At 44.2% G+C, this 26,860-nt stretch overlaps 1 protein-coding gene across 2 annotated transcripts in view; it reads right to left on the reverse strand.

Annotated features, from left to right (window-relative positions):
• Positions 1–461: 461 nt before the first annotated feature.
• Positions 462–26,860, reverse strand: part of SUPT3H (SPT3 homolog, SAGA and STAGA complex component) — a 474,485-nt gene continuing 448,086 nt past the window's right edge. For both annotated transcript variants that reach the window (XM_066596252.1, XM_066596261.1), the window contains one exon: positions 462–1,796. In XM_066596252.1, the coding sequence (XP_066452349.1) occupies positions 1,755–1,796 (42 nt within the window). In that variant the 3' untranslated portion in view covers positions 462–1,754. The remainder of the gene's footprint in view (positions 1,797–26,860) is intronic.

The following is a 26,860-nucleotide window of genomic DNA, read 5'->3' on the forward strand; positions in this document are numbered from 1 at the left end:
TGTGTCTGTATTTATGTACCTGTGTATGTCTGTATTTACGTACCTGTGTATATCTGTATTTATGTACCTGTGTATATCAGTATTTATGTACCTGTGTATATCTGTATTTATGTACCCGTGTACATCTGTATGTACCTGTGTATATCTGTATTTATGTACCCGTGTACATCTGTATGTACCTGTGTATATCTGTATTTATGTACCTGTGTACATCTGTATTTATGTACCTGTGTACAACTGTATTTACGTATCTGTGTGTGTCTGTATTTATGTACCCGTGTACAACTGTATTTATGTACCTGTGTGTGTCTGTATTTATGTACCTGTGTGTTTCTGTATTTATGTACCCGTGTACATCTGTATGTACGTACCTGTGTATATCAGTATTTATGTACCTGTGTGTGTCTTCATTTATGTACCTGTGTGTGTCTGTATTCATTTAGCAATAATAAATCATTACATTCAATGAACTAATACATTTTTATTAAGAAGGATAGTCAAAAATACCAAACTTAGGCCGGGCTCACATGAGCATATTCTAAAACCATGCTCATTACCATGCGTGGAGCTGCGCATCACGGCGTATCTCAGGCATACTGTCATGCTCTGGCTTCTTGGTTCATTCTTCTCTATTAACTTCCTTCTATTGTCTCTTAGAAACCTTGCATAAAAACGGTGCAGCGTTTTTACTTGTACCCACGCATGGAGAACAATAGGGCTCTATTGCACGTAATACGCGGTAAAATAGACCATTCTGCTGTCTTTTTTTACGTGCTTATTATACGCAATAAATATATGAGTGTGAATTGATCAAAGAAATGTACTTTATTGAATTTATTCACCGCGTGTTATGCGTGCGTACATTACAAGCGCAATACGTAATTAAATTACGCTCGTGTGAGCCCAGCCGTAGTGTGTGGCCAAAAAGTTACATAACAAAACAGGACACTTGTAATACATTGTCAATAACAAAGTCAGTAAAACAAGAAAATATTGGGTCCAGCTAATGTACAGCAAGGAGCGATGATGTAAACTCATAGCTACGTACTTATAATGATGCCGCGCCGTACAATGCGCTCCGTCCTTCTTATTGTGATTGATAGACATTAAACGGATGTATGCAGCACCTAGCTATGTGTATAAATGTAAGTGCAGGTTCACAGAAAGCAGTGATCTCTCTGCCCTTCCTGGCTGATAACAGAAAACAACCGATAACATTCCACTACACAGCAAAGTGGAATAATGCAGATGTTAGGATCCCTTTAATTGTCTTCAAATGCAAAAAAAAAAAAATCAATCTAAGACTTAAAATGTATTCTTGGTCCGGAAGTTTTTGGACGGCCTGAAGTGACACATGACACCTGAAACTACTAAAATCTATTTCCTGCACACAATGGAAAGCAGAGTAATCCCTTCTCTCTGGGTCTATGTAAACAGGCCCAGCCCTGCAGAAAGGATGACAGCGCGTTTCGCATCCGTGGGCAGATGATGGCAGTGTGCTTGTAGCCAGCGACACAACTGTGTGATGTGAATTCTCCTCCACCTACACAAAAAGCTCCCAAACATCCTGCCGGTAATTAGCTGAATGTTCCAACTAGTAAACAAGCATGAAGATTGAGGGGGCTGAAAATGAGACATCCAGCCAGTGCATAGTCACAACAAGCGTCCCACTCACTCGGGGGAGCAGGCTCTTCCTTCTTGCATCACCTTAATGTAACCTTCTTGTTTTTCCTTTTCCTTCCTCTCTGGATATATTAACAGGCTAAAAATGGCATCCCGGTCCTGCGGTAGGCGCTCTGCGAAGAGAGGGGGAGAGGAAAGGAGACAAATCTGTAAGAGATGATCACATCAAGCAGGACAACACCGGTCCCTGTTCCCGTCTATTAATACCATGGAATTTAGTATGTGGTTGGTATGGTGGGGGAAGACGCCTTAAGAGGTGACATTATCTGATGGTGTAGATATTACGGACATCACTGAGCGCCGCTGGAAGCATTACACACGCCACGGCTTCCGGCTCCTGGAATCAGTTAATAAACCCTTAACCTTTCGAGGACTAAGGGACATATTTGTCCTATAGTTTCAAAAAAGTTTCAGATATGGTCCTGAAAGTGTTAAAAGGGGTTTTGGTGTAAAAGTAACTTAATCCCCTTATCCACCAATCCTGAGTCCAATGCGTCCAGGAACACTCGGAGTGGTGGTCGCACATGTGCACAACTGGCCAAGTTGATTCGCTTGGCAATCTCTGGCAGCACCACTGAAATGGATGGATCAGTTGTGTGTACGGGCGACTTCTGCTGCCTTCATTGTGGAACACTCTGCTCTCCAGTTCTAAGGATTGGTGGTGGTGGTGGGCAGTTGGCAGACCCCCACCAATCAGCAAGTTATCCCACCCTGTGGATAGGGCAGTCACGGCACCTTGAAGTGCTGTGAGATGTGGAGAGAGAGGGAGATGTTCTGTTTTTTTTCAGGGCTACTACAAGAGGAAATTTTTTGGCGAGGCGAGCCACAAGCTGAAAAAGGTTGGGAAATACTGGGATAGTGGATAACTTACTTTTGAGGGACAACCCCTTTAAGCATTTATGGCATATTCACACTTGGAGGACTCTCAGCTATGGAGATATTGGAGTCAGACGAGCCACTATTCACGGAATCCTGTCCAGCACATTCACAGTGCATTCCAATGAAGAGGTGGTTGTGCCATTTATGGGAGTTACTGTAAGATCTGAGTGCTATAGACTTCTTGTAAAGAAGACCTGAAGAACTAGATTTATCAGATCCCTATTCCTTTGATAGGTGACGAGTCCAGAAGCGAAAATTTTATCCTCTAGATAGGATATATGTGTTTTATATGGAGATGCCCTTTTAAGGACCATGCTCATGTCATGTTTTTTCCTGAGCCGGCTCCGGTATTCCTTCACCCATAGCTTTTTAACTTTTATGACAATGTTGCTGTTTGTGTTTTTGTTTTTTTTGCAGATTTTTTTATTTCGTGGTACAAATAAATGATTGTTCTATTTATACAAATGGTTAAAAATTAGAGATGAGCGAGCACCCAAATGCTCAGGTCCGCGTTATTCAAGTCCAGCTTTTCGTAAAATTCGAGAGCTGTACTCGAGTAACGAACCCCATTGACTACAATGAGAGACTCGAGCATTTTTGTATGTGGGATGCCGGGTGCCGAGCTTTTTTTTTTTTTCTTGGTTCGTCTCTCTCCCTCCCTCTCCCTCTCACCCTTCCTGCCAGACCAAAAATTTTCGAATGACGCACGCTGTGTCACGGCGGGTAGGGGCCAAAACAGGCACATCACAGCGGGGAGGAGCCAAAAGCTGGGGCGGGATCGAACATGATTTGATGCTTGTTCGAGTTCCGAGCACCATCGAGTACGCTAATACTCGAACAAGCATCAAGCTCGCCAGAGTACGTTCGCTCAACTCTATCAAAAATGCATATTAAATACTTTGTACAGTTTCTTGTATTTGCAGTAGATTCACATGTGACATATTTGTTACAGACTTTTCTGCAACCGAAAACCAGTCTCATTCAATCTAAACAGGGTTGTTGCAGCGGCGAGCACATACATTGTTGCAAAATGAATGGGACAACTGCAGAAATTAGCAACATAGCTGTCACATATGAATATACTCCTACTGTTCACCTTAAGGCCGGCTGCCCACAAGCGTGACGGGCTCTGCCGCGGAATATTCCGCGGCGAAGCCCGTCACGGCGCCCCCCACAGCCCCTATACTTACCAGCGGATCTGGCTTCTTCGCGCCCGCATGACGCTTCCCCGCCCACCGCGTCACATGACACACCCACCGCGTCATATGACGCGGCGGCGGGAGGCGGGAAAGCGTTTTCACGCTATCTTCCGCTGTGTTACAGCGGGAGATAGCGTGAACGGAGGGCTTGCATTGACTGCAATGGAAGCCGTCAGCGCGTACACCCGCGGCAAATAGAGCATGCTGCGGGTGAGGACGGGAGATTTCACGGTGCGGAATTCCACAGTGGAATTCCGCACCGTGAGCACTGAGCTATTAGGTTCAATAGAACATAATAGCTGCGGGCAACGCAGCAGATTTTCGCCACGAATTACACAGCGGAAATCCATTCGTGGGAAGGAGGCCTAAGGGTTATAAGCGGCAATATCAAACATATGCAGGTTTATTACTTTTGGGGACTTTTATCAAATTAAAAAATATATATTTTTGGACTTTGTAACTCCACTAAGCAAATTGATATTCATTTTTTCAGTGCAGTTGCCAGCATGAATAAGCAAACCCCCAGGCTCCGTGGTCAGCGTGAAAACTGCAAGTTTTCAGGATTCATTTTTAAAATAAAGACTGTGACAAGCAAAATCAGACAAAATTAGATTTAAAAAAATATTACACATAAAATCTTGATTTAAACAAGAGGTCATTTTCTGACGATCTGTTCCCTCCAATAGTGAAATCTTCCATATATTTGCGGCACGTACTGCTGGTAGATACATAACGGTTAAACACTGGCATTTGAATCCTATGGTTCCTCTAAACCAGCACATGGTCCCGCTCTCTGGGCTTTATATAAACAGTACAAGGCTGCATCTAGTGGCTCCGGCTCCAACCACACAATTCCGATTCCATTGCTTCTATTCCAAGGAGGGAAAATAAGATTTCTCTCCAAGGCAAAAATGATTTCCTCTCTCGCTACTCTGATTTTCTTTTCTTTCCTTCCAACGCAAATGAAAACAAATGTCTGTAAACAAAGACTCTCAGGTTAAATAAGGGTTAAAAGTTAAATACATTATAGGTTTTGTATTAAGTTTTTGGTAAAGATACAAAAAAAATAGGAAGGTTACAATATGGATCTTAAGGACAGCTGTGAATTCTATCAATGCTACTTTATATTACACATTCATTAGCTTCTGCCATTTTTGTCCTCACCCATGCCCTTAGACCCCAGTGCCCCCGTTCATGCGGCAGATCTCCAAGTCCTGCTGCCACTCCATCCTCCATTGTTCTGCAGTTATCATCGGGGAATCCAAGAGAAATTAAAGGGGATATAATTGTAGTTTATTAAATACAGTTTGATGCATCCTCTTAGGGGACTCTGAGTTAATAGAGGGGGTCCTATGGGACCCTCATCTCTCAGATAGAGTGGAGAGCTGTTACAAAGATTACCCCTGTCCTCTATTACACAGAAAACCCATTGATATGAATGGCCACCATGTAATACGAACACTTACTGAGTTGATCTCTGGGGGTCCCAGCACAGGGACCATTTGTGATCAGCTTACTGTCAAGAGAACCTTCTAACAAGTCCGTCCAGGAACTGCATATAGTACTTCATATTGTAATAGCCAATGTACCATTTTTGTAAGGTTCCATGTATTACAGCTCCAGGGACCCATGGCTGAGCCGCAGTTTTCTGCGGCAGCTTTATACATGCCGTTGCAGTGAATCTGCTTCTTTAATTGAGGCAAAGCCGCACGCCCAAAAGAGAACTGGCGTCAAGAAATGACATCACTTGGGCATATTTTCTGTCCGTACATGTTACTGATTGAATACGGACAGGACCAGACCCACTGAATTGGAGCATTCAGGCATTTTTACATGGAACCATATTGTGTGTTAAAAAAATAAAAATTGCAGCATCTCCTAAATTGCCGATTAAAGTGTATGGGTGCCTAAAAAAACGCAGCAAAGTGCAACAGCATCTGTATTTACTGCAGTGTTTCTGCATCCTGCTTTCTGTATGTTGTGACAAAACTAACATCAGTTAAGTCTTCTTGGCACATGTGAAAAACAGATGACACATGGATGAAAGAGGTGTAAAAAGATGCACAAATACAGTAAAAACGCACGTAACATGTACACGAGTATGTGCAGGCAGGGAAAAGGGTGCATTGTGTACGAACCAGCCATAAGAATGTTGGAACCAACAACAATGTAGCACATCAAAATCCCATGTTTTATAGTTACGGCTGTTGTAAAAAGGCTTTTGTACAGTGAACATTTGGTCAAAGGAGATGAAATATTACCCATAGCAACAAAATTAATTTGTAAGGAGAGTTGAAATGACTATGGAGGTTGGAAGTGGAGCCGAAAGTAATGTGCTACGCCTGGTCTAGGCATAGGCTGATGAAGCGTTATTTACATGCATGTCAATGGGAACCAGTGTCAGGCTGGAGTTCCTTGGACCCAACTAGGATGATGACTGAAGACCCATCTTCCAACTATACAGAACATGTGCGAGTCCACTTTGTATTGCATTGTAATAGTTATCATTGTAGTCACAGGACATATTATCAGTAAGGCCTCATTGGCTGCTTGTAATCAACCCATAAGGGCAAGACCCTAGTGATTGGCTTCAAGTGGGCCCATTATTGTGGAGGATCCCTTGGTACTCTAGAAGGGGCAGATGATAACTCTCCATTAAAGGGGTTGTTGAGGGCGGCCAAATACTTTTACCATCTAGCGGTGTTGGAACCTCCATTTCCAACCAGTTTCTGAAACCAGATCATGTGGTATGGCCCTTCTCTCTGTGCCCATTGTTTCATCGAGGAGACTAACTTTTCAGCACATTTTAATAACTAAGCTGGCTTCCTACTCTGCACCAACCATTAAAGACAAGGGGGATGGCTTAGTTATTAAGAAGAGCCGAACAGCCAGCCTACTTGATGATGACATGGGTACAGATAGAAGGGGCCATACCACAAGCCTTGGTAGAGGTTAGGACACCACGGGTCCGTGTAAGCATTTAGCCCCCCTGGACTACCCTTTTAATCTGCATTATATTTACAATATTTGTACATATATTGTTAGATGTCTTTTACTAGCCTTAATGTACTAACACAAATTCTAGAAAGCTTAAACTCAAACCAAGAATAACTTCAGTCCGGTGGACTCTGCAGACACAAGAGAGGACGAGTGCTCTTAGAATAATACATGAGTATTGTATGTTTACATAGGGATTTTCTATGGTTTCGCCTCCATATAATAAAGGAAAACATATGTCTGTTTGGTTTACGTGAGGTCTCGGAGTTGGACACTATTGAGTTACTCGGTATCACCTGCGCTATGCTTTCTGCCAGGCAGCCCACATAGAAGCCCGTCCTGTAAGAATTTATATTATAACACATGAGATTTATGCTTCAATTTATTTTAACACCTTTACTTAATCTGGAAATCAGTTGCTCCCAATGGCAACATTCAAGCCTGATATTCAGCAGTCATCTCCAGTTTATACATGGTCGAGTAACCAGAGAAAGTTTAGATTCCGGATGGGTGGTCCTCCAGCCTTTGTTTTGGAATGTTTTTTTGGCAAACAGATGAAAATAAAATGGTGGAGTTCGCTTGTGGGATATCAAATAAAACCGTTTTCCAACAGGAGCTGTAAATTGTACAATTACCGAGAGGAGGTAGGTGCACATGTGCAAAGCTCTCCGCTTCTAATGTGATTTATACTTTTACTGCTCATGAGATTTGGAACACCTATGTCTGCCAGCAAATTTTCCTCTAAAATTATCACATTAAGTAAAGCTTAAATATCCGAGGTTCTTTATAGCGCAAGGCTACCTGTTGTAAACCTTTAAGATGTGATTCCCTGTCGGCAAAATGATTCAATTATTGGTTGTTCTCTTTGACTGGTACGGGCAAGTTGCTTTGGAGTTTAAGATCCAACTATTTGGAGTGAGATTCCGATACTCTGGCAATCATGGGTCTGCTGAGATGACAGATCATTACATTTTCTGGGGATCCAAGAATCTGAATTTTCCACAACCCAGTCCAATTACGGGTGTTGCTTAGCATTTTTCCAGTAACAGCTCTACCTTTGGGCACAGGCTATACCTGGTATTGCAGCTCATCCCCATGAAAGTCAGATACAAGGCACAGCCTATGGACAAGTAACTCTTATTAGATGCTTGTGCAACCTCTAAGACTCAACTATAGCAAAATTGTGTCTTGTTTACAAGGTGCCAATTATAATGCAGAAATTAACAAAAGTGAAAAAATGAAAAAAACTTTGGAAAAAAAGAGGGGCATCTAAAATCTCCATATATATACCAGGCACTGAATGGCCACTTTATTGGAGACACAGGCCCTATCATGATTAGCGAGGAGAAAGGAAAAAGACTGGTTTCTCCTCATCACATTTCTGGCAGGCAGCACCTCGACCATTCCAAACTCCTGTGATTCCAGAACCTTACTGGTTTATAGAATCATAGGTGTTCCACTGGGTTTTACTTCACCCTCAATTTTTTCTCTATCTTTACTTTCATGATTGGAGCTTCCCTGTGTGGACCTGTGACCCTTGAAGGCAGCATAAAATTACATGAAAAGTTTTCCGTGGATCAGTTTCAGTGTGAATCCACGGTAGATGGAAAAATCCAACGATCTTAAAGACTTCCAACTAGGTCTGGTCATCGGTGGTAGACTAGCTGGGATCAGGATTTTACTGCCAACCTTGTGGGGTTTTCTCGTGTAGCAGTGTGGACAATATACCAGGAATGGTGCAATTGAGGAAAACATCCAGTGAAAAGGGATCCTGTGGACGGAAACAATTCATTGACGAAAGGGATCAGAAGAGGATGTCAATCATTCTGACAAATGTCAGTGCTCAGTCAAGCAAACTGCAGCTGAATACAATGCTAGTGATCCAACTAACATGTCTGAGCACACAATTCGCCGTTCCTTACCATGGATTGGCTATAAGAGCACATGACCAGTTCTGGCGCCATTGTGTCTAAGAGGAACAGAAATGTGAGAATCCAGTGGGCAAAAGAACGCAAAAATGGGATCACTGGGCAACGGAAAAAAATCTCCTGGTCAGATAAATCCAGATTTCTGTTGCACCATAATGATGGGAGGTCAGAATTTGCAACAAGCAGCATGAATCGATGACCCCTTTTTGTCAGGCTGTTCAGAGCATGTCAGCACCTCCATCTAAATAAGGTCCAATGTCTCTAATAAAGCTGTCATTCAGTGTATACCACCACTGTTGTAGTCAAAACCAAGAACCACAAGATAATGATCCCACACACAACTCACTATATAAACTTAGGATATAAGAACTGACTGCCAGAGATTAAAAATTTCTGGTTCATACAGATTGAGCCATGATAGTAGTCTCAAAGTCCTTCACCATATGGGCCATGGCTTCATTATCTTACCCAAATGCGGTCTCACCAGACCTAACGCTTAAAGATGTATACCCGTCTAAGAAGGTTATAGCATATCGCTAGAATATGTCACAACATTTGGATTGGTGGAGCTCTTAGCTCTGCAGAACAATGGGACTGGGGTCCTTTAACCTTCACAGCAGCGCTGCAAACCATCCACTGTATTACAACAATCTAAGCTGCTTTCAGTTAGCGCTGTGGATACTTCTCTATAAGGGTCAACGAGGGTCCTAGCAATTTGGCCAACATGATTATCTGAGCAATGTACCATCACTTACTCTATTTGGAAAAGTTGTTGAGAGAAATGTTCTTTGTTTTTCTTAGTTTTACAGAAGAGTTTTTACTTTACTTTTGCTAAGATAACGCTTTTTTTACAGCTCATTTCTCATTGTTAGAGACAGTTTTTAAATGTATCCATGAATTCTATGCATCAGTTTTCCAGTCTTTGTACTTGGTCCAAAAAACAAAGGCCAAAGCATTCCCCCAAATGGTATTCTTATTAGTGGGGCTTCTTGGACTTTACCCAGTTTCTCATTAGATTCTACTTTGACAATGGTTTGTTATTCCTGTGATTCAATAGTTCATCCTTGTCCTATCTGTCCCTCCATTCTTCACCTGACCCATTATTGCTGACATTTACCCTGAGACTATAACTGCGATGAATGCAGCAACGACCTCATTCTGGTGACATCACAAGCAAGTGATAATGAGTGAGTCAGTGTTACAAAACACATGGTGCTAATGCGCCAACTTGAGTAATATCACAATTCCGAATAAAGCCTTGTAGTATGAAGGCCTCTTCCGAAGATGAAAAGGCCGCTGCACTGTGTGTGGGCCACTGATCTAATTAGAGAAAATAAGGACAAATGTCATTCATTGAAATCAAAGGAGGAAGATGGCTGGTTCTGATTAGCCCACGCCAAGTACAAACGGGTTACTGTGTGTCTGCAACGCACAACATTTCTCTCATCTTCACTCCAGATTCCATTGGATGGAACTTATCTGAGAAGATCGATAAAATGCGCTGCAAACCCTGGTAAATGTTACAGGACGTTCTGAGAGTACCAGCACTACAGAACAGGGTACAGCACGCTGGAGGTTAGACAAACCCGTAAAATAAACGTCTGGGAGGAAATAGAAATAACTTTTACAACAATATTAACTTCTTCCTCTTTGGGAGCCAAACTCCAACATTCTTTTCCTCTGTTTAAAATAGAGACTTTGGAAGTCTTGCGGAATTGTTCACATGGATTAGACATTAACCACAATGGCTGCTATTTCCGAACTGACTTTCTGTTACAGGGGTTCTAGAACTTATTGGATAGAACTGAACACCAAACTTTCTCCAAGTAAGTAGTGAATGTTCGGACGCAGTTTGTCTTGTTAAATGCAATTGCAGGCAAAGCAAAATTCACTTTCCCCACGGACACGTACGTAATGTCATTGCGCATTATGAGCGAATTATACGCAGTGAATGGAGTCAATGAAAGTACACTGATTTTCACCAATCCTTTCACACTTGTGTATATTCATTGCGTATAATACAAGCGTAAAACAGAATGCAGCACGTTCTATTTTACTGTGCATTACGCAAAATAGAGCCCTATTGTTCCTTATGGCTGTGTATAAAAATGCCGTGCGGTGTTTTATACGCGCGTTGCTAGGAAACAATACAAGGAAAGTAAAAGAAAAAAAAGAAGAAACCAGGAGATGCACTGTAATGCGCAGGCATACCTGATCCCATTCGCAGTGATCACAGCTCCACACGCCACGGTATACATCGCTCTACCATACGCTGGTGTGAGCCCGGTCTTATGTTACTTCACATAGCAGTTTATATAGCCCCTTTATTAGAGATGCAGACAGTTTCACAATTGGCGTTACCCTCTACAGAAATTATCCCTGTGACCCCGGAGCATAAAATCACGTGACAGGTTTTCCGTTGATCAGTTTCAGTGTGAATCCACATCAGATGGGAAAATAAAAGTGATTTAAATGACTTCCAACGAGGCCAGCTCACTTCTACTAAAATAGGCGGTCCGGGATTTAAAGGCCAACTTTGTCAGGTTTTCTGGTGTAGCGGTGTGAAGAGTACATGCAGAATGGCGCGATCAAGGAAAAATGACCAGCCAAAGGGGATCCTGTAGACGTAAACAACTCATCGAAGAAAATGAACGGATGCTGCACAGTCAAGAGAATTGCAGCTGAATACAACGCTGGTGCTCCATCGAGCACGTCCGAACGCACAGCCCGCCAATCCTTAGCACAGACGGGCTATGGCAGCAGGCGACCAGTTCCAGTGGTAAGCAAAAGAGATGGTGAGACTCCAGTGGTCAAAAGAGCACAAAAATTGCATCACTGAGCAGCGGAAAACCTCATCTGGTCTGACGAATGCGGATTTCTGTTGCACTGTGAGAATTTTGCACTAGTTGCATAACTCAATGACCCCTTCCACCTCTGTACACAGACAGACTATAGGGATCAAATGTCTTGCGGTAGCAGCAGAACCGTAGATGATGTCATAATCATGTGACCAGGAAGTCGCTAGAGGGGGGCATGTATCACGGCACTTATATGTGGGAGTTTAGCGCTAATAAAATCAGTATTTACCATGCCAGCTGCAGGAGTGTGGGTGCATGAAGCAGAGCTGTGTGTGTCCATAATGTGAACCTATGTGCTTGTGCCATTGCTTACATGGACACTCTGTTTAATAGGAGCCGACTGTTCAATGTTAACCCCGTTTTCTTTACTAGAACACCAAAGTTAATGCCGGTAGCCCCTCCACTTTGTTGGACCCCCGGAGGAATTTAAAGAAGTATAAAGTATATTATTCCTGTTTTCCGTCGTCTAAACCTGGAGTGGGTCTTATCGTCAGGTGACATTTTAGTATCTTAATCTAATAACCCACAGAATACGGTCATTTGTCATTGATAACGCACAGTGAACTTCGAAAAACAAACAAAGCCCAGAAAACAACAGCAGATTTGCTGTTTTTCACCCTGGCCACCCGAAAAAAATATAGAAAAGTTATGTGTACCCCTAGATGATGCCATTACGAAAAATAAAAACATCTTTTGCAAAAAACAAGCCCTCATAGGACTATTACGCCAGAAAAGCAGAATGTTTGGCTTTTGAAATTCAGAGAAGAAAGAAAAGTAAAATCAGCGCTTCACTAAGTACCAAACTAAGTTGCACTCTTAAGGGGTTAAACACGTTATAATATTAAGTTTCGTGAAGAATGGAATTCTTGCAATATGTTAAAGGAAAATAAAAGAAAAACACAAAAACAACAGTGACAGTCTCTTTAAAGTCTTCTCCAAATAAAATACTATTCTGTTCCTAAACCTTACTTGAGCAATACACATTTCAGTTTATTTAGCACCCACCAAGTCATTTTGGACATTCTCATAGCTTGGAAGGTTTTAAAACCACTCGGCTCACGCCAGCGTCCTCTGACGTATTACTGCCCTGTATGAGACCTGTTAGCCAGTGTGAAGGTAAAAGACACCAAAGGCTGAAGATCTCGGGGGGCGGCCCAAAGCTGCACAGTATAAAAGTAATATAAAATCTGAATGTCCTCATAGGCCTTCAAAAAATAAATATATAACCCTGACTGTAAACTGTATGCACAGATGACCTTGGTCCCCTAAGGCTGGGTTCACACAGGGCGGATTTGCCGCGGCAAATCCGCATACGGCCACTAATCCCAGGATTAGCCAGCCATGTGGACGAGATTTCTCAGAAATCTCGTCCACACGGGGCGGCAAAACCGCTGCGGCTAAGCCGGCAGAAGCCACTGCTGCGGCGCGGATTTGCCGAACGCAGCATGTCTTTTTTTTTCCCGCTGCAGCCGCGCTCTCCTCTATGGGAGGGCCGGGCCGGAAATGTCGCAGTTTTTGCTGCGGCCAAACCGCGACATTTCCGTCAGGAATCCTCCCTGTGTGACCGTGGCCTAAAACTATACATTTCAGGTACCAAAACAATGGAAAACACATTATTACTGATTTATGATAAAATATTTCATATATATGTTTAAAAATAGGATAAAAACCACTACCTACACATAATCGCTGGCCAGGGCTTGGCTCGCCGTTGCAACCAAATGTATTTTTATTGCTCAGATGCATACACAGTGAAGTAAAACTTGCTTAAAAATCTGCTACCATCTTGTGTTTATAGTTCAAAGCAGACCTATGTGTCTCCATAGCAACAGACTACAAACACTTTGTAGTCTGATTCTGCAGTCACACCCTCTGTCTCTTACCTTTTGCTATCGGACTATACATTTGGTAAGTAAGGGTCCTTTTAGACAGGATGGATGTTAGGCTCTTCTGCTTTCACCAAGAGTCAGGATAGCTCAGTACATGGAGGCGGAGCGGGCTGAAGAGCGTTCCAGCCACCCGCCTTCATTCACAGTAAAGCGGTCGTTCATAGATGATCATCGTTTAATTTTTATGCCTGCAGAAACTGAATGCTGAACGAATTATTGTTCATCTTTCAGCCGCTGCCGGCATTCACACTGAATGATTATCATTCGGATTCCCAGGATACAGCGAGAATCTGAACGATTATTATTCAGTGTGAGAGGGCTCTTGGCAAAAAGCAGATGAAAGAAAGTATGACTGCAGGATCAGACTAATCAGGGTTGTTCAGTAGCCTGCTGTCATGGAGAGTCATAGATCTGCATAGGACCTGTAGACACAAAACGAGTAAATCCTTAGATTAAACACTCTAAGAATCCCATTGGTTCTCCTGGGAGGATACTGATAGGTTACGATGCCTGCTGGTTTGTCAAGTATGTAAGTCTACCAGGTCATGCATTAAGGTAGCCTTACACTGGGCGATTATCGCCCGAATTATTGCTGGAAACATCAAATTCACTTGAACGACTATTGCTCCTGTTTAAAGCATAGTAGCGGTAGTTGCTGGTACGGCTATTAGGCGCCGTGTTAAAGGGGTTGTCCCGCGCCGAAACGGGGGTTTTTTTTTTCAATAGCCCCCCCATTCGGCGCGAGACAAACCCGATGCAGGAATAAAAAATAAAAAAAACGGCCAGTACTTACCCGAATCCCCGCACTCCGGCGACTTCTTACTTACCTAAGTAAGATGGCCGCCGGGATCTTCACCCACGGTGCACCATGCGGTGCACCGTGCGGTCCATTGCCGATTCCAGCCAACTGATTGGCTGGAATCGGCACACGTGATGGGGCGGAGCTACGAGGAGCCGCTCTCCGGCACGAGCGGCCCCATTCAGAAAGGAAGAAGACCGGACTGCGCAAGCGCGTCTAATCGGGCGATTAGACGCTGAAAATTAGACGGCACCATGGAGACAAGGACGCTAGCAACGGAACAGGTAAGTGAATAACTTCTGTATGGCTCATAATTAATGCACAATGTACATTACAAAGTGCATTAATATGGCCATACAGAAGTGTATACCCCCCACTTTGTTTCGCGGGACAACCCCTTTAAGGTACCTGTAGGCTGTGTGTAATAGACATAATACACCTGTGTGTAATAGACATAATACACTCCAATACAGGTTATGGGGTACTTATATGGGAAGAATAATGGTTCCTCTCTTCTACAGTGATATGACCATCTTTGCCCACAGCACTTAAGAGGTTAACTGTTGGAACACAAGTTTTCTTTTATTCTCAAGGCTGCAGAGATGGAAAGGCTGTGTATTGCAGATGCATACCTGCTTCTGCTCTTTCAGGTACACTCGCAGCGCTGTGGGATAATTCCAACAAACTTGTACTTCATGAAGCAAGGGCCTCATCTAACACGGACCTTTTATTACATATGTGCGGGATTTGCCCAGAACTTCTGATACGTTTGAGACAGTCCCACCAAGCAGCGCAAGGTCAGGTGAAAACCTCTTTAATGTCTATGGCCATTAGTGGACAGCTGTGGGCCACTGATCAGCAGGGAAGTAAGAGTTGGCTGCGTTGTAGTGTCCTCGAGGTAAAACAGCCATCAGCTGTCAGACTTTATTCTATTTTTGTCAGAACCCGGGGAGACATAGTGTTAAGTCGTCTACAGTCTAAACTCTTTGCAAAGAAAACAAAACATCATACAATACCCGGCATGTCAAACTCCATTTACAGTTCAAAGAAATAAGCCAAAGAGAGCGGCAAGTTCTGCCCACGACTATTGTTTAGGCGAGCCCGCTGCACGGTCTGCGTTTGATCTGTTTAGGAGTATTGGAAAGGCGTGCGCATTCTGAAGTGCTCACTAGTTTCTTTATTCCTCAAACCGGAATGATGTAGACACGGTGGAATACGTTTTCCATTAGTTTGACATTTCTGTAATGGCGGTGATTAGAAACATATGGCTGACTACCTACAGTAGCTTCATGTGTAAACAGAGGAGATGGACGGTCATAACAGACAAACTGAAAATGTACAACACCTACTGAGAAGTAACAGTATCTCAATAAACCACCAGAGCCAAGATGACCTAAAAACACACTAATAAAAATATCTACAAGCACATTTTTGTTGCTGAAGATGTTTTGACTACTCGGAACTGTATGACCGGTGTTTCTCCACTATGTTCTGTCTTCCGTTTGAGTTTTCAAGCTCAACCTCAATAACATTTTCATGACTTGTTTGATTATCTCCATCCATCTTATTGCTGCTTGACCTCCTCATCTTTTTATCAGGCTTCACGTAAGCATATATCTTATAGATAAGGCTACTTCTTTCTGAAGAGCTGCATCTTTTTGTGATGTGTTCAAGACGAAGTTTCAGTTTGGTTGTTGGTCATCTATTGGAAGACTGTGCTTGGTTGTGGTCAAGGATCCATCTTCAATCATGCAGTACTTGTCCAATAAGCAGAGTTCTCTCAGACTATATGAAATAGGTAAAGCTTTTGAGACTCAGCTTCAGAGTCTACTTGAGTTTTCCTTGTTGTCCATCGTGAAAAGTTTTTGTCACCAAAAAAGTTTAGGGGTGTTGATAGCTTTCCGAAGCCACAGAAAAAACTAAAGAATTAATTACCTCTAATATTTATTTCTACTCATGAGTAGTGTACTGCAGCTGTAGGCGTCACAGGAGTTCCAACCAGGTCATTAAGTATGTGGGCCTACAGAGCCTCCCCTCGCTACACTAGGGTTGACTACACTCCTTCCATACAAAATGCAGAAGAAGACAGGATGTGTCCTGAATAGAGATGAGTGAGCACCAAAATGCTTGGGTGCTCGTTACTCGGGACGAAATTTTCGCAATGCTCGAGGGTTCGTTTCGAGTAACGAACCCCATTGAAGTCAATGGGCGACCCGAGCATTTTTGTATATCGCCGATGCTCGCTAAGGTTTTCGTTTGTGAAAATCTGGGCAATTCAACAAAGTGATGGGAACGACACAGCAACGGATAGGGCAGGCGAGGGGCTACATCTTGGGCTGCATCTCAAGTTCCCAGGTCCCACTATTAAGCCACAATACCGGCAAGAGTGCCCCCCCCCCGCACTGTCAGCGTAAAGATCGTTCTCCTCTGCCATAGCTGTAACAGCTGTGGCAGAGAAGAACGATGTTTGCCCATTGAATTCAATGGAGCCAGCAATACAGCAGGTTCCACTGAAAGCAATGGGCTACCGGCGTGCGCGGGATGAATTGTCGGGAAGGGGTTAAATATATAAGCCCTTCCCTGCAATTCATCCAGAAATGTGTTACAATAAAAATATATACCGGCGTATAAGGCGACGGGGCGTATAAGACGACCCCCCAACTGTCACCTTATACGCCGGGAATACAGTGGAGCAAAGAATAAAAATCATTACTCACTTCTTCTGACGTTCTGCGCCGCTCCTGCAGGCTGTCGCTCCCTCCTGGTCCACGGCAGAGCATGGCTTTCTGGACGCAGGGCTTGAAATCCCCGCCTCCAGAAACACAGCCAATCACAGCCATTCAATGACATCATTGTCATTGGCTGTGATTGGCTGAAGGCACGTGTGTTTCTGGAGGCGGGGATTTAAAGCCCTTCGTAGAGAAAGCAATGCTCTACCGGGAACCAGGAGGGAGCGACAGCCTGCAGGAGCACCGCAGAACGTCAGAAGAAGTGAGTAATGATTTTTATTCTTTGCTCCGCTGTATTGCCGGCGTATAAGGTGACAGTTGGGGGGTCGTCTTATACGCCCCGTCGCCTTATACGCCGGTATATATTTTTATTGTAACACATTTCTGGATGAATTGCAGGGAAGGGCTTATATATTTAAGCCCTTCCCGACAATTCATCCTGCGATCGCCGGCAGCCCATTGCTTTCAATGGAGGCGGCTGTATTGCTGGCTCCATTGAATTCAATGGGCAAACATCGTTCTTCTCTGCCACAGCTGTTACAGCTGTGGCAGAGAAGAATGATTTGTCTTCTATATGTTCTCAATGGGGTCGGCGCTGCTGCCGCCGGCCCCGTTGAGTGCATATAGAGAAGAGAACAGAAATCGCAGATCGCACATAGGTGCAATCTGCGATTTCTATGGCCTAAGGCCTTAGGGTGCCTACCCACTAGCGTTTTTTTTCCCTGCGAAATTCGCAGCATTTTTTTCTCTGCAGGGGTCTATGGGACTTGTAATGTTAAAATCGCGATCGCGCAAAATCGATTTTGTGCGATCGCGATTTTAACATTACAAGTCCCATAGACCACTGCAGAGAAAAAAATGCTGCGAATTTCGCAGGGAAAAAAAACGCTAGTGGGTAGGCACCCTTAGTCAGACGGGCGCATGACGGATGCGCATCCGCAAATCGCGTGACCGGTGCCCGAAAATCTGCTCCTAGCCGCGTTTCATTAGAAACGGGCTGGAGCTGTCCGAAAGCACTGCGCTGCGGGCGAGTGTGGGATGAATTGTCGGGAAGGGCTTAAATATATAAGCCCTTCCCTGCAATTCATCCAGAAAAGTGTTAAAATAAAAAATATATACATACTCACCTGCTCCCGGCAGCCGGAGTTCCGCGCAGCTGGCCTGCAGTGGGTGTGAGTCAGACCTGCCCCCTGATTGGCTCAGCGCTGAGCCAATCAGGGGGCAGGTCTGACTCACACCCCCTTCACACCCACTGCAGGCCGGCTGCGCGGAACTCCGGCTGCCGGGAGCAGGTGAGCATATATATATATTTTTTTTATTTTAACACTTTTCTGGATGAATTGCAGGGAAGGGCTTATATATTTAAGCCCTTCCTGACAATTCATAGCAGCTCCGGCATCAACACCACTTTCCCTCCTCTATGTCAGAACACATCTGTGGCGAGCCGCGGGAGGGGCAGATTTTAATACTCGGGTGACACCTAATCTCGCCAGCCACTCACTGCAGGGGGGTGGTATAGGGCTTGAACGTCGCAGGGGGAAGCTGTAATGCCTTCCCTGTCTTTCTATTGGCCAGAAAAGCGCGCAAATTTCTCAGGGAAGAAAATGAAAGTAACCCGAACATCGTGTGGTACTCGTCACGAGTAACGAGCATCTCGAACACCCTAATACTCGAACGAGTATCAAGCTCGGACGAGTATGCTCGCTCATCTCTAGTCCTGAATCCTCTTCTCATATCTTGATCTCATTTATTTGGGCACATTAGAGCAAGAGACAGAGGAGGAAAAACAAGATGCCACACCACTTGTAATAGAAGGAGCGCATTAAAAAACATGCAGTTAGATTGTGAACCCCATGAATTCTGGCAAAGACATGCCCAACCTTGATGACTGTATGCCCATTTAAAGGGGCTGTGCCATAGATGCCTACGAGGACAAAAATGGAATCATAATATCAATATCTGGGCACAGGTGCACGTCAGCTAGTATGTTTGGGGACGAGTGTCAGGCATTGTTTGCCTGACATTCATCCCGTCTAAAAGGGCCTTAATCACTATGCAGAACTGGTATCCGACCATTAAATAATAACGTAGAGCTGAGTGGCTGTATCCAATTTAAGCCTACTGTATTATAAAAGTTGTCTTAAAGATATGCAGACTTCATTGTAAAGAACAGTATATTTTTTAGGGGGCAAAAGGGGGAAAGAGGATCAAAACATGTGTCTCCATTGGTACCATTTTGGAGTGCATACATTGTTTTATATGATTTTTTTTTTTTAACGGGATGACCAAAAAGCACAATTTTGGCGTCATGTACAGTAATTTTTTTTTTTTGACAGCGTTCACTGTGTGGGATAAATAATGCATTACTTGAAAGATTGAATGTTTACAGATGCAGCAATATCGAACATGTTATTGTTTACATTAGTTATTATGAATCCAGGAAAGGCCTTAAAAAAAACGACTATCCTTTATTTTTTAAAACAGTAAAAAAAAATTTCATGTATTTTAACTTTTTTCTTTAACCTTGCAATCATTTAATCACCTATATTAGTGATGGCGAACCTTTTAGAGACTGAGTGCCCAAACTGCAACCCAAAACCCACTTGTTCGTCGCTAAGTGCCAACATGGCCATTTACACATTATAGCTCAAAATTAATTCAAACGAACGAAGTTGAGCGTCAATCATGCAGCGTAAAAACGCTCACAGTTCATTATCTCTAACTTCCTGGGTTTAAGCAGATGGGTGTCGGTGCATCTACCCTCCCCACTACGGAGCATAACTGCGCATGAACCAGGGTTTTTTTTCGGAATTTTTAAACTCTGTGCTAGTGCATGCCAGTTTAGAAAATAAAAGCGGGAAGCTAGGTCCTGCCCTATCTTTCTCACATGTAGTTAACTATCGTGGCCGCATAATACGACAAAATTGATAGATCGCTGGCTTTTCGGTCCCTGTAAACACTCCCCACTCAGCACGTGAAAGAGCCATATACACAGGATGATTATCGTTCAAATTCCTGCACTCTCACGGGAATATGAATAATAGTCGTCCCACGTAAAAGCATGACTGAATGACTGAACAAGAGTGAGCAACACTGGGATGCGCTGTCAGGCATCGTTTTCCCGACAAATTGTCCGTCTAAATGGGGCAGAACTCTGCATGTGTAAATGCTCTGCACAAGTGCTAACGACGCAACATCAGACTGTCGTCTGTGCTGGGGCAACTGTGCGCACGCCCACAGTAAGGGCTCTGAGTGCCCCCTCTGGCACGCGCGCCATAGGTTCGCCACCACTGACCTATACCATATACTACAATACTTCAGTATTGCAGTATATACTGTGTTTCCCCCAAAATAAGACTTGCCCTGATAATAAGCCTTACCCTGATTTTCGGGGGAAGGGGGGGCTTGAAATATGAGCCATACACAAAAATAAGCCCTAGCTACACTACATGAAAAAAAAAAAAAGAAAACATACTCAATGACATAATTGAATGGCTGTGATTGGTTCATTGAGCACAGGTTTTATTGGCTGAGGTGGTGCTCCTGAACCAATCAGAGCATTCGCTTGCCGGAAGGCGGGGTATTCAAGCCCCGTCACCAGCAAGAGATGCTCTGTCGGCATTGAGGACTACATGGAAGCCTGCCGGAGCGATGCAGCCCCAGCGGGAGGGACCTGAACGGCAACTGCTAGGTGAGTATAAGACACCTCCCAAAAATAAGACCCTGTGCCCCTTTTGGGGCAAAGTTAATATATAAGACAGTGCCTTATTTTGGAGGAAACACTGTAGTATTTATGCTAGCATTCTATTATGACAGGCCCGTGTCCTGCCTTAATCGGCAGAAATAGAGGACGGTCCTGGGGGCTTTCAGAAGGCTCCTGCCTGCCATGACAATCCAACGGCACCTCAAGATTTCATCACATGGTTGCCGTTCTGAACCCCTGAACACTGCTAGAGGCATTTAAATGCCATTGATAGAATTGACAGTGGCAATTAAAGGGTTAACAGCTGTGATCGGCATGAACACCGATCCTGATTGTTATGGATGAGCGTCAGCTGTCATAAACATCTTATACAGGTCGGGTATGGAGAAGGATTGGTTTCTGATCCCGCTCCTTATAAACCTGGTGCACCCAGAAATTACATACACATCCTGGGGCATGAAGGCGTTTAGGTAAGAGTCATGTGATTTAGTGGCATGATGGGGTTTAGGTAAGAGTCATGAGATTTAGTGGCATGAAGGGGTTTAGGTAAGAGTCATGTGATTTAGTGGCATGAAGGGGTTCAGGTAAGAGTCATGTGATTTAGTGGCATGATGGGGTTTAGGTAAGAGTCATGAGATTTAGTGGCATGAAGGGGTTTAGGTAAGAGTCATGTGATTTAGTGGCATGAAGGGGTTTAGGTAAGAGTCATGTGATTTAGTGGCATGAAGGGGTTTAGGTAAGAGTCATGTGATTTAGTGGCATGAAGGGGTTTAGGTAAGAGTCATGAGATTTAGTGGCATGAAGGGGTTTAGGTAAGAGTCATGTGATTTAGTGGCATGAAGGGGTTTAGGTAAGAGTCATGTGATTTAGTGGCATGAAGGGGTTTAGGTAAGAGTCATGTGATTTAGTGGCATGAAGGGGTTTAGGTAAGAGTCATGAGATTTAGTGGCATGAAGGGGCTTAGGTAAGAGTCATGTGATTTAGTGGCATGAAGGGGTTTAGGTAAGAGTCATGTGATTTAGTGGCATGAAGGGGTTTCGGTTAGCGCCATATAACTTAGTCTCATCTTTAGAGTATCTACACAATCACTTCGGAGAGCTACTGGTCTATCAGCTGCACTTCGGTTCCTTTGGGCAGCTGAATACAGCCCAATATAGCGCCATTTAAGCATATTATGCTATACAGGGCCGTCTTCAGCTAACGGAAGGAGCTGAAAACAGACACAATGGAGCAGGAGAACTCCGAAGTGACAGTGCAGGTAATCTTTAATGAACTTCTTCTCTTGCAATATTCAATGACTCATGATTTAGAAAAGTTTAGGGACCTCTGGTAAAAGTAAAACTTGTTACGGGCCTTAGCATCAGGCCGCAGGTGTAGCCTCCCATGTTTGTCTACAGTTCTACATTCTCGATTTCAGTTCAAAGGTCTGGTCTAGTGCTGCCTGTATCTGTATTCAATGCCTCCCCTAAAGCCCGCTCATATCTCATATCATTTTTATGGCTTTCTCAGTTGGCAAAAACGAAAATCAAACAGAGGCGGCCGCTGGCTGGTCTGGAGGGGCGCTGGGAAGTTTGCGGACGCTCTGTGCCATTGCACATGATTAAACACTCTGACAGCTTCCTTGCAAATTAATAAAACGCTCTAACAGTTTCTGTGTAGATTAACAGTCTTTCCTTTCTCCCTGTAAATGAAGGCTCAGTTTTCCTGTAAACCAACAGAACAGACTAACAAATCAGCTGGACGGTAAATTAACAGCCTTGCACCAATAAATCAGCAAAATTGTTCCAGAGAACAGTCCCTGTATGCACCTTAAAGGCCGAGAGGGGCTGATTTACTGGGAATGTGTGACAGAAGGAAAGCAGCTCAGGAGGCACTGACAAAGAGGGAACATTAATAAGAGCATTTAGGACGGGGAGCTGGAAGCCACCTATATCATGATATACTGCACTCATTGTCAGACCCATCGTCCCCAAATGGTTGTCAGATGGAATGAAGCTTCCTCTGTGTGATTGTAACAATTGTAGATGTGATTCCAATATCAGAGCAAAAGCATCATTTATTGTGGAGAACTGACCCCTTGTAGGGAGGCTCGAGTATCCTGATGTACCACCTCTAGCTTGTATACAAGATGTGATACAGGTGGGCATGGAGGCTCTAGTACCCTGATGTACCACCTCTAGCTTGGATACAAGATGTGATACGAGCAGGCATGGAGGCTCTAGTACCCTGTTGTACCCCCTCTAGCACCCTGTTGTACCACCTCTAGCTTGGATACAAGATGTGATACTGGCATGTATGGAGGCTCTAGTACCCTGTTGTAACACTTCTAGCTTGGATACAAGATGTGATACTGGTGGGCATGGAGGCTCTAAGTATCCTGTTGTACCACCTCTAGCTTGGATACACGACGTGATTCGGGCAGGCATGGAGGCTGTAGTACCTTTTTGTAACGCCTCTAGCTTGGATACAAGATGTGATACGTGCAGGCATGGATGCTCTAGTATCCTGTTGTACCATCTCCTGCTTGGATACAAGATGTGATAAGGTTGGTCATGGAGGCATACAGGTTCTGTATGGTATTCTGCAGGGTATTGCTCCACAGCCTCCAGATTGTGTAAACTCATAGACTGTGGAAGTTGGCGTCCCAGATGGTCCCATACATGTTCTATTGGTGATAAGTCTGGTGACCGGGCGGCCACAGAAGTGTGACAATGTTGTGGGGACATTCCTGTGACCCCCTTGTGTGCGGCCGAGCATTATCCTGCGTATATGGCTGGGAAGATCTCTTTAGTTTTGCTAGAGCGGGCACAGCTCTAATTTAGTACACGGGGTAGTATTTTGTGTATACAGCTCCTAATTAGAAGAATATGTTTCCATGGGTCCAGACATTGTGCAGTCCAATCCTGAAGTCCCCTGGCTTTATGTGCAGTCTGTAACCAATGCGCAGGAATGACGATAGTCTCTACATTCACTCCTGGTAGAGGTTCAGTTTGGGACCTCTCCCTTTAAAAAACTCATACACTTCCGTGTGCATCCATGCATTTGTAATACAGCAGACCAATAATTAGCTACATAGGTTTTCTTCCTTGCAACTTTTTCACGCTTTAAAAAAAACAAAAATAAATAAAGTATTTTTTTGTTTATCGCTGCATTCAAAGACCCCACTTATCTTTTAACACTTATGTTTTTTTGCCAATGGTGCTGTATAAGGGTTTTTTTTTTTGCAGGATGAGTTGTACTTTTACATGCTACCATTTGTTGATCCATGTGATGTTTCAATCACGTTTTATTCCTTTTTTTTTTTTGGTAATTTGAGATATTTTTTTTATGACGTGCACTGTGCAGGTTACATGTACTAACATTCTCTCTGGGTCATTACAAACACAATAATGCCACATTTGATTTTTTTTTCACATAGTAAAGGGGGAATTTTGACATTTTTTTTTTATACTTAAATTTTTTATTTTTGTCCCACTGGGGGACTTTATTATCTGCATCTTTTATCAATCTTCTAATACATGAGTTTACATCAGTAAAGCAGTGCATTAGACAGTTTATGAATCTCAGCCTTAAAGGGGTTGTCCCGCGGCAGCAAGTGGGGTTATACACTTCTGTATGGCCATATTAATGCACTTTGTAATGTACATCGTGCATTAAATATGAGCCATACAGAAGTTATTCACTTACCTGCTCCGTTGCTAGCGTCCCGTCTCCATGGCTCCATCTAATTCCGATGTCTTCTGGCGTTAGATGCGCTTGCGCAGTCTGTGCTTCTGCCTGGTGAATGGGGCCACTCGTGCCGGAGAGCTGGTCACCGTGTCGTCATCGTAGCTCCGCCCCGTCACGTGTGCCGATTCCAGCCAATCAGGAGGCTGGAATCGGCAATGGAACACAAGGAAGGAGAAGAGAAGACCCGCGGTGCACCATGGCAGAAAACCGCGGTGCATCCCTGGGAAAGGACCGGCGGCCATCTTAGGGAGAAGATTTTTATAAGTTCATATTTCATCACATCGGTGAGTAGCAAGCGGTTTAAAAACCGCTTTAAAGTGCTACTTTATGCCGGGGGGTGACAGGGGGAATGGGCTAATTTAAAATTTTGATGTTTCGCCTCGGGACAACCCCTTTAAGGCTTATTCACATGAGCATATATTGGCCGCTGTTTTCGCGGCCGACCTACATACGCTGCGATCTGATGCATTGGATTCCAATGCATCAGATCACACAGGCGTATTCCCACAGCGTAAAAGCGCCCGGATGGCAAATATAGTGCCGGGCGCTTTTACGCCGGGCAGCAAAGATAGTCCTGGAACTATCTTTGTGTCTGGAATATGTTTGCCACTACATAGGCTCCTATGGGAGCCAATGACAGTGGCCGGAGAAGGGAGGTGGGAGGCGGCGTGACTGCTAAACTCCCTCCCCATTCTCTTCCCCTCTCTTCTCCCCTCCGGCTGTTTGTAATGGGAGGGGGTGGGACAAGGCTAAGCTCCACCTCCTCCCATTGCTAGCTCCGGACAAGGGCCGAGAAGAGGTGGGAGCTTAGCTCTGCCCCCGTTACACCCACTCCAATTGCAAACAACCAGAGGGAAGGAGAGAGGAGGTAAGCTGGAGAGGGGGAGGCCTCGGCATATATGCGCTGGGCCTGTGCTGTCTGAACGAATACACAGACGTTAGATTTGTGCGCCCATTCACACGTTTTTACGGTGCCGGAGGGCGCACGTAAAAAACGCCTATGCTTGTCGTAAAGAGCTCAGAGGCTGAGTCTCATAGGCCACCGTAGCTGGCAGAAGGGGAAGCTATATCCAAGCCTCCAGGTGCCATAGAAAACCAAAGGGCCCCTGTGATCCCATCGTGGCGGTCCAATGGGTCACAGTGCGACCGGGGCATGTAAAGGGATAAACATGGGGGATTTGTGTTTTTTTTAGCCCCAGGTTTTAAAGAAGGCCGAGCACACACTGTCCCCGACACGGGAGACCCACACCAAGCCAAAATAAAGCCCATTTATGGCCACTGTCAAAACACGTATGGGCGGTTCTTAAGGGGATAATTTAAACTTTGCTACATCTCTGTATGCAAAATAATTAATTTTTTTCCTATTTAATATGCACGGGGGTGTAAAAAATAGTCGCTTGATGAACATTCGCTTAAAGGGGTTGTCTCGCGGCGAAAGCGATTTTTTTTTTTAAATGGACCCCTGCATTATGCCCTGTGAAAAAGAAACCATGTGTTAGTTTTTAAAAAGCACATTGCGCTTACCTGCATCAGCGTTCTGCAGCTTCTTCATTTCTTCTTTTAAAGATGGCGCCGCTGGTCTTCTCCCATGGTGCACCGAGGAGTTTCTTCTTCTGTCTTCCGCGTTCCACTGCCGATACAGCCACCTCATTGGCTGATCGGCACCACGTGACTGAGGCGGAGCTTCGATGACGACGCGCAGACCAGCTCTCCGGCGCGCGCGGCCCCATTCACCAGGCAGAAGACCGCACAGCGCAAGCGCGTCTAAAAACGCCAGAAGACAGCGAAATTAGACGGAGCCATGGAGACGGGGACGCCAGCAACGGAGCAGGTAAGTGAATAACTTCTGTATGGCTCATATTTAATGCACGATGTATATTACAAAGTGCATTAATATGGCCATACAGAAGTGTATAACCCCACTTGCTGCCGCGAGACAACCCCTTTAAAGATGAAATGCGTCATGGGCCAGGCGGCCAGGTGGCAGGTTGCGTGATGGTGCATCAGCTAACAGACAGAGGCAACATTTTTTTTGAACCAAATAAACTTTTCTACCCAGCTCTTCTTCCCTCCATAGGCCGGCATGAGTTACGTAAGCATTTCAGATCACACAAAAATTTACACTCACAACATGTCTACATTGGGATGCCAAGGCACTTTGAACTTCTTACAACTAACCAGCTTCGTATTCTATACTCAATTTACTATACTCTCAAAAGGTCTGAGGCACCACACAGACATCGTGGCCTAATGATCCATAGCAGACCATCACTTGTCCCAGATGGTCCCGTACATGTACTACATTGTCTAGGCGCATTACAGCAATGCAAGACGTCTTATCATCCCTTCACACGGTATTTTACACATTGCATCATTTGCAAATACTAAACACTCGACTCCCTCCTACCCGGTTACTCATGAACATTGTATTAACATATGTAACCCTAAACACTATGTCGAAATCTTC

This window comes from Eleutherodactylus coqui, chromosome 1 (assembly GCF_035609145.1).
Source record: "Eleutherodactylus coqui strain aEleCoq1 chromosome 1, aEleCoq1.hap1, whole genome shotgun sequence".
In the NCBI taxonomy this organism is placed as follows: Eukaryota; Metazoa; Chordata; class Amphibia; order Anura; family Eleutherodactylidae; genus Eleutherodactylus; species Eleutherodactylus coqui.